Source organism: Tachysurus vachellii, chromosome 6 (genome assembly GCF_030014155.1).
Source record: "Tachysurus vachellii isolate PV-2020 chromosome 6, HZAU_Pvac_v1, whole genome shotgun sequence".
Lineage (NCBI taxonomy): Eukaryota > Metazoa > Chordata > Actinopteri > Siluriformes > Bagridae > Tachysurus > Tachysurus vachellii.
The window spans coordinates 23,555,277-23,568,164 of NC_083465.1; the positions used below are offsets into that span (position 1 = coordinate 23,555,277).

Genomic DNA, 12,888 nt, shown 5'->3' on the forward strand with positions numbered 1-12,888 from the left:
TGCGTTACGTGATGAACTGAAGGAAACGAATAACTTCAAACAGATGAAGTAATCAAACCCTCCTTAGCGGCTTCTGAATCATGTGATAGACAGCATGGCTCTCTATGAAATGGAAATTTTACCATTCCATATAAATATAATAATAATGCAACATTTTCCGACGGATACGTGTCAGTTGAATGTAAAACGTCATTGCATTAGGTTTAATAGAGAAGTAAATTGTGACCATGGGGTAGATTTGTTTGTCTTTCAATGTTATGGTACTTAAAACTGAGTAACAGATAGATTGTGTCATTATCCTTGTGTATATTGGGATAGTTGGTTGCATTTAGAACTGTGATGCTGACACACTTCCGTTCTAGCATTCCAGAAAACACAGCTTACTTTAATCAGTACTGTGAGATAGCGTCCTGTCTTTTATGTTTCTTTAACTATTATTTGTGTACTTGATTTATATTAAAAAGGTATGTATTATATAATTTTTTTTTAGCATCGTAGCTTTTCTTCAGCTTGATATGAGGGTCTTTGTAAACTGTACTTACTCACAGCATCTGTTGGGCGCAGAGATAATCACACCCGTAATAATCTCATCTAGATGCAAATTCTTAACTGTTAAAGAAGGAAAAAACAAGGCTTGTCTCTAATCAATAATGTTATTTGCTCATCCAGACAAACACCAGCTCATCCATGGGGCAAAGCTCAACATTATATACATCAGCTATTCATCAAATGTTAATCTTCATAAAATCCTCATTCAACTCCATACATTTTAAGTTCTGGTGAAACACTAATGCCCTCTTTCGAGTACCCAAACAATTTAAAAAGAAACTTTCATATTTGACAGATAAGCCTATTTCCATATAAATGTGTCCAGTCTATTTACTTATTTTTAAAATAATAATAGTGATATGATTTTATAATTAATTCATCCATGAGGCAAAAAAAAAAGCAGAGTGGCAAAAAACACTCAGCTACTCCACTGTGCTCAGGTGCCAAGAGGATGTTTTAAGCTGGATGTCACATTGATTGGTGTGGTTGGGGTAAACAGAGAACTTGTGTAAATCTACAGCTAATTCATACTGGTACATAGGTATCTATGCAAAAGCAGCACCTTTACTAAAACCCTTCACACAGTCATACTGAAATATTCTGCTATACTGAATAGAAATAATGTTCCACTACTGCATGCATCTTAACAGGATCTTAACCCCTTGCATGAATTTACAGCATACACGTCCTCGATTTCTGCGGATTCCACTGAACTGCACACCTGTAGATTTATTTCCTAATATATTTCTGACACATTGTAAATAAGTTTACAACACGAAGTACGTTTTCTCTCTCATCACGATCGGTCACTAGTGACATTTAAAACACGAGCCTGGTCGTCATCCCTTCTTTCCAGTGATATCTGTTCATATTAAAATCAATGAGGGAATTACGATTCATTCAGCTAGTGAACTTTGTCTGCTCTAATCTGTATACTGTATACTGACACAATCTTGTTCTGACACCGAAGTGACTCAGCAGGACCGACATGGACACTGGATACCTCATTACAAGCTGATCATATTACGCACGTCTTTCACTAAGGCACCAAAATCTGGACAAAACGAAACCTGGTTAGCTTGGTTTTAGATATTTTAAGTCTGTCTGTACTCATCACTGGCTTTTTAAACTAGCTCATTTTGCAATATGATTTGTGGAGGCAAGCATGGTTAGACAATGTTGTATTTTTAGTTATAGAAATGTCAAAGTATATTAACAGTAGAGAAAAAAAAAAAAAGTCAAAACCTTATTTTGTGTTTTGGCCATTTTTCAAAAATTTAAACAGTAGCTTTAAATAGTAGTCAAATGTAGCCAGTAGAGGGAAAAAAATTATGTCATGTGAGAACTGACTGAAAGAGTTGATTGAGATTTGAGACAAAATTTTAACATTTGGTTTAGCACTTGCTCACTGGCAATGAACTCGCATTCAATTCATAACTTTCTGTCTTCCTTATTCCTCAACCTTCTGGTAGTATAAAGACAAACTATTGTAATATTGTTTATGTACAGCTCATCACCCACTTGTCTTTTTTAATAAAAAATAAATTAATTTAAAAAACAAAAACAAACGAAGCTTTTTTTTTAATTCTGTGGATCTGTGTTTATTAAACCTGATGTTAATGAACTGTTTTGAGTTACACGGCTTTAAAAAAGTTATGTAATAAATAATATTTATGAATGATAATGAGTATCAATAAATTGAATAAGGCATACTTGTTAGAAAATGCTATCTCTAGAACTCATGTCATGGAATGAAAAGTTCATTAGGCAAAGAATATTATTAGTAAGGTATATGAGACTGTAGGATGTGTTAAATAGTCAAGTTTCTATTTAAATTTATGCTTCACTTGAGGGTCTTCACCAGCTCCTCCAGTTTTGTCTGATTGGCACCAGAGAACTCGCTGATCTGCAGCAGAAATAAGAGTAAAAAAGCATCACTGTGAGGTAGCTATGGAGGCAGAAAGCTTTATGCATGGCAGGTTATAAAGCGCTGTTGTTTTTGTGTGTGTTTTAACATGAGTGAAGAAACAAAATCAGAGGAAAGTAACCAGCACACCTTCTTTCCTTCCTTGTAGAAGTAGAATGTTGGCATGCATCTGATCTCACAGGACTGGGCCACATCCTAGAGGAGGGAGGGAAAGAGAGAAGAGAAAGAAAGAAGAAAATAAATAAATAAATAAAAGCAGCATTGATGTATCTCACTTTTCTTTCAGCACCAAAACTCAATGTCCTTTTTACACTCAAAAATAGTTCGGTTGCAGCTTTCTCAATCTTTAAAACATTACATCTTGGTGTGCTGCTGTTCACGGGCATATCCAACATAGCTTGAACTTTACACTTACATTCTTATTATTTGGAGTATGCCTTTTTATCCAGGTTAACAGAAATGCTGTCTCTCTCAAACATGCATTTAAATGCTTTTGTCCGTTTAGGGCAGTGCTCTAGAACACTGTAGAAGCAGTAATTTCCTGTTCTTTCATAAACACTAGCTAGGACATCTGATATCTCTCCAATGCTTTTAGGTTTACACAAATACACAATACAGCAGTAAAGTTATCTCTGAAGCAAGATTTAGACGACAAAGCCAAACAACTGAGAGCTTTTTATGAGCCGTAAAGCTTAATCACTAAAATAAAGGTTTACATGCAACATCAGATGTTGTTGGATGCAGAACCAAACACGAATATATTACTCAGAACAAATCTGTTATAAACACTCTATTCAGTTTTTTTTGTTTAGGAATTAATAAAAGATTCATAGACATGCCTTAGCCAATAGTTTTTCAGCATCCTTAGTAACTGCCTGGGTTTTGATGGTTTAAATTTGGTTACTAGTCTTTATGTTTTCTGAAATAGAACCAAGTAAATTTGTTAGCAAACATCAGAAAGGTAGAAACATATCTGTCTGTGCAAGATTATAAAAAGTCCTCAGTGACACACACACACACACAGTGAAGACCAATTGAACTGGGATAATGAAGCTGTGTTTAGTGAGCTGTCAGAGACAGACGTGACCACAGAAATGATCAAAAGCCTTAGCAAACAACTACTGCAGATTTAAATCTAAATACATACACAGCACTAAACAGACGATCACACACTCTACAGCACTGAAATAAAAGACTTGTGCAAGAGCAGTGGAGATTACTAACCTGTGCATCATCCACATCTACCTTGAGGAAGACCACGTTGGCATTATCTGCTGACTCAGACAGTTGCTGAAAAGGAGAAAGGGAAGGTTAAGGATAAGGCTAAAGATGTCTAACTAAAAATGAAAATGTTAGTAAAGATGTTGCTGGATTGGTTGAAGAGAAGCTCTGAGTTAATGCTAAAGATAATCCATTTACAATACCCAACTCCATGCAAAAAACAAACAAAAAAAAAAAACTATTAAAAATATGTGGATAAAGGTTTTTCTATTCCCTGGCTCAAACCTCGTCCACCATGACAATTTCCCCTTGCATTAAGTAAGTCCCAAGCATCCTGTACAGAGCCCAATCCTCAACCTCACTGGACACCTTTGAGATTAAATGGAATATCGACTGCACCCCAGACCTCATCTCACATCAGTGCCTGACCTCACTAATAGCTAACTGACCACAAATCCCCACAGCCACACTCCAACATCTAATGGAAAGCCTACCCTGAGGTTATTATAACAGCAAAGGGGGATTCAGTCAGGCAAAATCTGCATGCATTTCTACCCAGGTCAAATCATAGACCTGGTTGGGTGTGCTGAAGTCTATAGGTGGCCTGCTAGGAGATGCATCATGTTAAAAGCTGGATTTACTCACTTTGAAGAAGGGAGCGATACCCTGGCAAGGGCCGCACCATGTAGCTGTGAAGTCCACAACAACAAGTTTATCGCCTGCATCAGCCAGAGCTTTATCAAAAGCTTCCTGTAGAGAGGGGACAATATTATAGAAAACGTTAAACCCGGTAGACAGAGCATTAAGGCACATATTCATGAAAATTCTTAGAAAATGTGGGCGTTTCCACTTAACGTTAAAGAGATGAGTTAATAATGTAGTGCTAATGGAGTTATTTACATTAAACCTGTTACATACAGATTTTAGAGGATCTCAATCACAAAACTAAACCCTACACAATATTGCCTCAAATATTTAACATGGGCGTATAACTATTTTAAAAGCTCTCCTATTTTTCTTTTTATTCATCAACAACCACAGTCTTCAAAAGAAAGCATAATACCTAGTAACAGAGTTGAGCCCCACCTCCTCTCTAAGATAAAAGATGTTGTATTGTCCTTGTGCAGAGTTACTCTGAGATCGGGCCTGAATCACTCTTAGAAAAGATTCCTAGTTAGAAATTTTTAACCTAAATTAAGTGCTCTCTGAAATCATATATCATAGAATATTTATAAATAAGGGCGTGGTGTTTTTTTTTTATTGAAACTAAAATCAAATCATACACAATTAGAGAGACACACTTGCACATCATTTTATATAAACACTAATTTTCAAATAATATAGTTGTTGCATCTGGATAATGACAAGAGGCAAGAAAACAGCAGTTCAAAATTCCCACATGAAGAGTATTTAGAAAATAACCGCATCCCCCTATTTTTCCTAAAGGGATCTTAATTCCTGGAAATGCTGTGTGCAGTTACATAATAAATACTTGACTCACGTTTAAGTAAGACACATAACTGGTGGTGTTTAATTCATTTACACTGCAAATGTACAAAATATGGGTCATGGCACAAGGAAAGATCTGAAGACTACAACCTCCATAATCATTACAGTAATGCCAGTCCCACGTGTTCAGGTGTTCATAAAAGTGCTTAATATTACATAAAATAAAAAAAAATAAAAAAAACACAAACAAGTCAAAATTAGAAATCACATTGGTGAGAACTTAAATCCCTTTATACGTGAGACCCACGTGTTTGAGCTGCAGCGCGCGCGCACCGTTAGCACTGACAGCTAACACGGTGTGAAACTGTTCATTTAGTGTAAGACAGATTGAGGAAAAACAACATTTTCTTCAGCAAGATTCCAGTCTCAATTGTGAACTCGAGCATCAAACGTGCGTGTGTTTAATGTTAAATGAACCGGGTATAAGCTGCAAAAGTAAAACGTACGGCGTAAGTAAACCTAGAAACTTAAAGGATGTTAAAAAGTCTCTCAACTGACGAACACAGACTAATATATCTATACAAACGACCCGAATAACGAGTTAAAGCTTAAACCACATTCTCCTTGAGATATCGACGTTTTGTCTTCTTCAGGGAGTTAGCTTAGCATAGATTAGCTTAGCTTAGCATAGATAACCGTTTTTTGTTTGTTTGTCTTTTTATGTTTAAAGCCCTCACAGACTCTGTTTTTTTTTGTTAATGAAACTTTAACCCAACAACTCAGTATTAAACATGTTAAAGGTTTATCGAATACGTGTAGATGTTGTTTTAGGTCTGAAGCCGGAGGACGTCAGACTGCTAACTCGGCTAGCGCCATTTTACACAAGGGCTGAAACACAGTGACAAACTATTACTAAGAGAACTTGAGTTGGGTTTTTTTCGCACATAATTAATAAAAACACCGTCTGTGTCTCGTTATAATTAACACTTTAAAGTTAAAGCTACACGAATGTGGTTTGGTTTGTTAGGAAACTACACAAAAGGTGCTAATAAAGCTAACTAACTAAACCTGGTAGATAAATAAGTCAGACACGTTTTCCATGATCGAGACTGATGCTGATTAAATGTTTATATATTTTAATAACTTAATACACAATACAGAGGGGGAAAAAACCCACAGATCAAAAGCACCACTCGTGCTTACCTGATTCTCGATGATGATGATCATGATGATTATTTCTTAAAGATTAAAAAACAGAAGTTAAAAAAAAAAAACTTCCTAACACAATTCTTCAACTCTGGAAGCTCTCACTGAAACGCTGGCGTCGCGCGCTGGGCTCTTAACCAGAAGCCCCGCCCCTTACAGGAGTAACACTGTTACTGGGGTTGCCATGTCTTCAGAGAATAATCCTATTTATACAAAGTACTTAAATATACCGGTACCTCCGTATCCATTACCACTGACCACGTTAAACGTGAATACTGAAGCTGAATAAATAAATAATTCATAATCTCCGACTGAACGAGCAGTAAAAGTATATTTTACTTATGATAAATTGATATAAATATATTTACTTAAGTATATTTTACTACATAACTAGAGTTTACTATAGTTACTGTACAATAAGTGTTCTTTATTCCAGACATGGCAACATGACTGTGAACTGTGGCGTTACGTAATGCTGCATTTCCAGGGCAGGGCGCCATGTTGTGAGTCACACAGTCAAAATATGTCATTCATCTAAATGAGTGGAAATCGTGAAATAGAAGGACAATTGATTATCATAATGCTAATATGTGCAACATCAAATAACGTGTTTATCGGAATATATGCAGTGTTGAACATTTTACAAATAGAAAGCTGCCACACTGTGGACATGAAGCACTAGGGTGTGTTTCTGTCAGCTCCACTGCTCCATGTGAAACAGTGTATCATGTATATGTTTGTACACTGGTAAGGACCCTGGATCACTACACAGAAGTAGTGCTAATCAATTTCAGGTGACATTCTAATTGCCCCACCAATACTGCCCCACCAAATAATCATGATTTAGATGTCATGTAAATGGTTGCATAATCACACACAGGTTCAAGCACAATTCACATGAGCTCACGACTGATCTCAGTCTCTTCCAATCTGTGGAATGTTCTGGAAAAATTTAGGGACTAATTCAGGGACGTCTCTGGGGGACGTCTGGAGGGGACGTCTGAGGGGACGTCTGGAGGTCATGAGTTGAAATCCCAGGTCCACCAAGATGCCACTGCTGGGCCCCTGAGCAAGGCCCTTAACCCTCAGTTGTATACATGGAAATAAATTGGAAGTCACTCTGGATAAGGGTGTCTGCTAAATGACTAAAATGTAAATGTAATCTTATCCGGAAAGGGCCGATGTGGGTGCAATAGGTTTTCATTACAACGAAGCAGGATCCACACCTGACGTCTTGGCAGTCTTTTGTAAACCAAGATCAACTGATTCTAAGGGTGATTTAATCAGGTGAATTGAACCACTGATTAAACGTCCCTTTGTGATGAAGATCGGAGACCCTTGATCTAATTTGACAAAGAGAGCAAGGGAACTATCTAAGTACAACCTAACTCAAATCAATTGAAATAGTTTGTTGAGATAGTTGCCAAAAACATTTGACCAGATTTATTGTTTTATGTCAATTTTAAGAAATAATGCAATGACATTTTCTCCATTTTCTCATACTGGACAATTCACAGGGTAAAGTACACATTACTTTTTCAGTGTAAGAGGTTTTTACATGCTTATTTCTAGTAACTGAGTTCATAAAAACGAGTCATAACATATCTTAAGATCTTTACAGAAAATCCTAAAGAACAGCATAATAGACATTAGTTGAGTTTTGTGTATACATGACACTTTCCAAGAAGTACTGTTAACTCTAATGAGTTGTGAATTAAATCAGAGCCAGTAATACAAAGAAGAGCATCAGATTTAGTTTCTGTGTTTGTTTACGTTTATGAAAGACTGGAAAATTTAACTTGATATGCTGTTACAATTTACTGTGAAGCTGGGACGCAGTGCCATGTCATTGTAAAACCTGTTTAATTTTACAGCAAGGTCGTCTTCTTTTAATAACAACAAAGATCTTTGCACAGTATGGACAATAAACCTACAAGTTAATATTTTTCATATGAATTGAACGATTAATTTTTGGAAACATCAGTAGAGTTATGCTGCCTGTGTGGGCCATTCTATACTGTGCATAAAAGCATTTTTCAGTTAATTTCAGGTCAGTTTGTGCAAAAAATGATTTTAATTTCAGCTATATAATGCCAGTTACTACCGGTGCTACTGGAGCAAACCACTGACATCTCTAATGATGGTGGATATAAATGTAGGAATGATGAAGCAGGTGATTCTCTGATGAGAGGTTGTATTTGTGTTACTATTATCTATCATTTGAACGAGCACCGGTTGGCATCAAATGAGCCGGGTTTCCAAGGAGACAAATCCTAAATGAGATTCTAGTGCGAGATGTGAAGCAGAAAACATTTCAAATAACCAGAAGTGGACAAGAGGCACACTTACACTCATTGACAAACCATTAATACCATTTGAGTAAGAGACCAAAACACACACACACACACACACACACACACACACACATACACACACACACACGCACACACACAAGAGAGCAGATGCGGGGGGTCTTCTAATGCTTTTGTTGAAAATGGCAAGAACTCATTTTAAATTCAAGTAAAACAAGACAGTTAGAACACTCTGAAATGCTTTGTAAATGAATTATTCTTCAAATAATAGCATAAAACACTGATAATGGATATTAATAAATACAATATAAATTGCAGTTAATATTTTAAAAGCTTTAATGACACGATATACAAAAGAAGCTTTAGATTAGCTTTATCCTGAGAGGAAGAAACAGTAAAATCATTCTTATCACTACAGTACATGCAATTATCCAATCACAAGGTAGCAGTACAATGTATGGCATCATGAAGATACACAACAAAAGCTACAGTTAATGTTCACATCAATAATCAGAATGAGGAAAAATGTGATTTCAGTGAATGTTGCTTCCTGACTGATGAGTTAGATCATATAGCCTCAAATTCCTGTTCTTGGCTGACAAGAGTGAAACCCAATGTGGTCTTCTGCTGTTGTAGTTCATCACTGTCAAAGAACAGCTGGTTGTTCATTTTGTGATACTTTTCTCCTCATCATGGTTGTAAATTGTGTTTATTTTACTTACTCTGGACATCCTGTCAGTTCAATCCAGGCTTTCCCTGGAAAAACAAAACAAGAAGAAACGGTAAAGATAAAAACAGTGAAAGATCTTGTGAACAATACAGTGTATTTTCAAGCTTTGTATCATTCACATGTCCAGCTTGTTTTTGTACATACACTCCTTTGTGTCTAGGTGAACACTTATGAGCTTTGACTTGATGCTGTGTTCCTTGTTGCTTGGTTATTTTACATTGTCGTCTCTTATTTGATTTTAGTGCTACTGTTTTTGTCTCTGTCTCTGCTATCTTTCTCTGCTGTCCATCTGCCTCTGGTTCTCATTTATTACACTGTATCTCAGATCAGCTCTGGACATCACAAGATACCACAGACATGTGACTAAAACTCCAAACCAAGAAAACCCCAAGAAAATAATCACATGATAAATTGGAGGAAGTGAAATCTCCATGACTCATATATAGAGTTTAATGTAACTCACAGGAAATACCAAAAAAAAAATGATCTTAATTTTAATCCTTATGTTATGTGGTGCTCAAAAATGTTGTTCTCCTTTCGGCTTCAACCTTCAGGGGTCGCTACAGCATATTCTTGGTCAGCATATTTCATTTGGCACAAGTATTATGCTGGATGATTTTCATACACAACCCTCCAATTATATTCAAGCTTGGACCCAGCACTGTGAGTGCAGTGGCTTGGTTGGTTTCCTGTCCAGCTATCAAACCCAGGACCTCCATACAAGCTAGACCATCAGGGACCCATGTGGTGATCAAAAGTACTAGTTGTAATTTTTTCGCTTTTCACAGGTTTCTGAAACTGTGCGCTTGGCATAATTTCTTAGCTGAACACAAAAAACTATAGAAAATATTTAGAAGAACATATAATTTTGTAGTTTATTGTGTACATATGAAACCAAACTGTGATTTAAAGCGTTTTAATGTGAGAACGGAAATAAACTGAAATTGAAAATAAACTTCTGAGATTTTTCTTTACATTGTGTCTAAATAAAGAGAGTCAGAGATTATGGCACATCCCAGGAGTGAGCAGAAAAAAAAGGATAAAATAGTGGCTCTGTTGTTCAGTTAGTGCCATTTAATTCTTTTTCTGCCAAAATTGGAGTCATTGCATGGTGACACATCAGTGCAAATCAATACAAAGTTATTCTACCTGATTAGCTTTATTTAATGATGATTTAATGATTTATTTAATGAAATTTCCTCATTCTCATGTCAAGAAGGCTTAATGAATAGTTTGATGAGGATGAAAATGATGGAAATCATATGCTACGCCCATCCCGCTCACTCGATCTCAACATAACTGAGCACTTATCTTCTAAAGAATGATATTCCTTCATCACTGCCTTACAATTCTCTGTTTATGTTAGGTTTTCCTATCAATCTGTTACCTGTCTATAAAGATTATTGCTGAACATAGATCAGAATGATAATTCTGAATATTGCAGTTTAGTTTGCTTACTATATTAATACAGCATACAGTACCGATATACTGTAGTATAGTCTGTCGTCAACCTACACTACAGTACAAAATATCAATCAGGACCAGCCATGTTTTTTACATCTTATTTCCATCCATCACATTTACTCAGCTTCCTGACCCAGTGTAGACAAGGAAGTGGTAAGGGATTTACGAACTCCGGTAGTTTCTGATCAAATCAGTCAAAAGAAATTGCAATCAAATACCACAGAGCCAAAAAAATATTGCTTTTCATAATAAATGTACATGGCACAGCAGATGCCAATATTAGATATACACAGACATGAAATGAATACAAAGGATGATTATAAATAAGACAGATTGGCCACATATGTATTAGAGATTTCGTATTTAGAGCCGTGAACCGTCTATTCTGTCCTTTAAGATGTCTCTTTGATTTTCCTCTGTTACTCTCGTTCAGTTCAGGGGCATTTCATTAAATTCTATTCAATAACATGTTAATCAACTGCTTTGAAAACTGCTGCAAAATTCATGAGAATGGTGATGAGATGGGTTCTATTGGGTCTATGACTATAATTAAGTAGCACCCTTTGAAGTCTTTCTGTATTGTGTGGTGGCCAGATGCTCAATTTTGTCATCTTCTCTTTCTCTCTCTCACTCTCTCTCTCTCTCTCTCTCTCTCTCTCTCTCTCTCTCTCTCTCTCTCTCTCTCTCTCTCTCTCTCTTTTACCACTTTTACCCAGTCTAGGAGTCTCTGGAGTGAGTCATGGTCTTTGTGCATCCATCAATTCACCTTAAATCCCTCTATATGCAGCTGCTTAATGTTCATAAGAGTGTGAATGTATGGCCCTGAAACAGACACCATCACATGACAGGACCAAAAATATAAATCTACAGCTAAAAACTTGAATTGTTTGTAGTTCACTTTCTTTTATAGTCGTGTCATTTTTTATGCATTTATATATTGTCACTATGTACGGTTTAAAACACAAAAGGAAGTGCTGCTGTTAAAGGAAAACACCTTCTGACCAATCCGGCGAGAGAATTCAGTAGCGCTGTGGTATAATTTAATTCAATTCAGGCCTGCATTAAAGGCTTTTCATACATTTATGCATGTACTGCACCATTATTATCTGGATTATCTGGACTATTACCTGGATTACCTTATTATCAGGTAATTAAAACAGCTATTGAAATAAATAACTGGTGTAAGTATTTCTATAAAGTTTATTATGAAACAATGTTAAAACCTTGGAATGAGAAAGAAAAATATTTTACACTGTGTTTTGTAAATGTATGGCTTTACATGTAGAATTGTATGTAGTGCTTATCCTTAGCTTCATATTGAAACCTTCATATTGAAAACATTCCTGTTTATTTTGTACTACCGTGGTAAAACTGGCATGATCCCAATCCTGTGTACCTGTTTGTAATTCTTCGGTGTTGTAGGTGGTGATGTACAGCCAAACTCCTTCATTTGTGTTAGAGCAACACTGCTGAACTTTCCACCCACCTAGGGGAATGATCCTGATCCTCAAATAGGTCATACTTCGATATATATATATGCTTTTGATATGGCCACTAAGTGACATTATGTGATGCATTAGTTAACAAGAAGAAAACATGAAGCTTTGCATTAATACGCTGCAAATACCATAACAATATTAGCAATAAAACATGCATCATTTAGTGCAGAGATACACAGAGCAGATCAGAGGTCAGCAGTAGGATCTTTATTACTTTTACTTTTATTTATTGTTGCACATGTGTTACTGCTTCCGCAATCCATGCACTGCAACCAGGCATAAATGGACTAATGAGTTTTATGCATGCAATTCCCATGCAGTTTTAGCTTTGCTGTTGAGCTACACTTTTCTCGGATCCTGTGAATAAAGTGAAGTGTGGGGACTGATATTGGCCTTGACAGTTCAGGTGAGTTGAGGTTAGGCTTCTCAATCAGTGGCATGAAAATCACAAGCCTAAAAGATTTAGGTACATAACCAATGCTATGGGAGTTTCTATTTGCCTCTGCTATCATTACAATGAAAAACTTTGTA

General features: G+C 36.2%; 1 protein-coding gene across 1 annotated transcript; it reads right to left on the reverse strand.

The window, feature by feature from the left end:
- Positions 1 to 2,123: 2,123 nt before the first annotated feature.
- zgc:56493 (Thioredoxin-like) lies at positions 2,124 to 6,507 on the reverse strand. The gene is made up of 5 exons (XM_060873012.1): positions 6,350 to 6,507; positions 4,343 to 4,447; positions 3,701 to 3,766; positions 2,606 to 2,671; positions 2,124 to 2,455 (listed from the first exon to the last, which is right to left on the reverse strand). The coding sequence occupies exons 1-5, from the start codon at positions 6,371 to 6,373 to the stop codon at positions 2,393 to 2,395; spliced, it is 324 nt and encodes a 107-aa protein (XP_060728995.1). The 5' UTR covers positions 6,374 to 6,507; the 3' UTR covers positions 2,124 to 2,392.
- Positions 6,508 to 12,888: the final 6,381 nt, after the last annotated feature.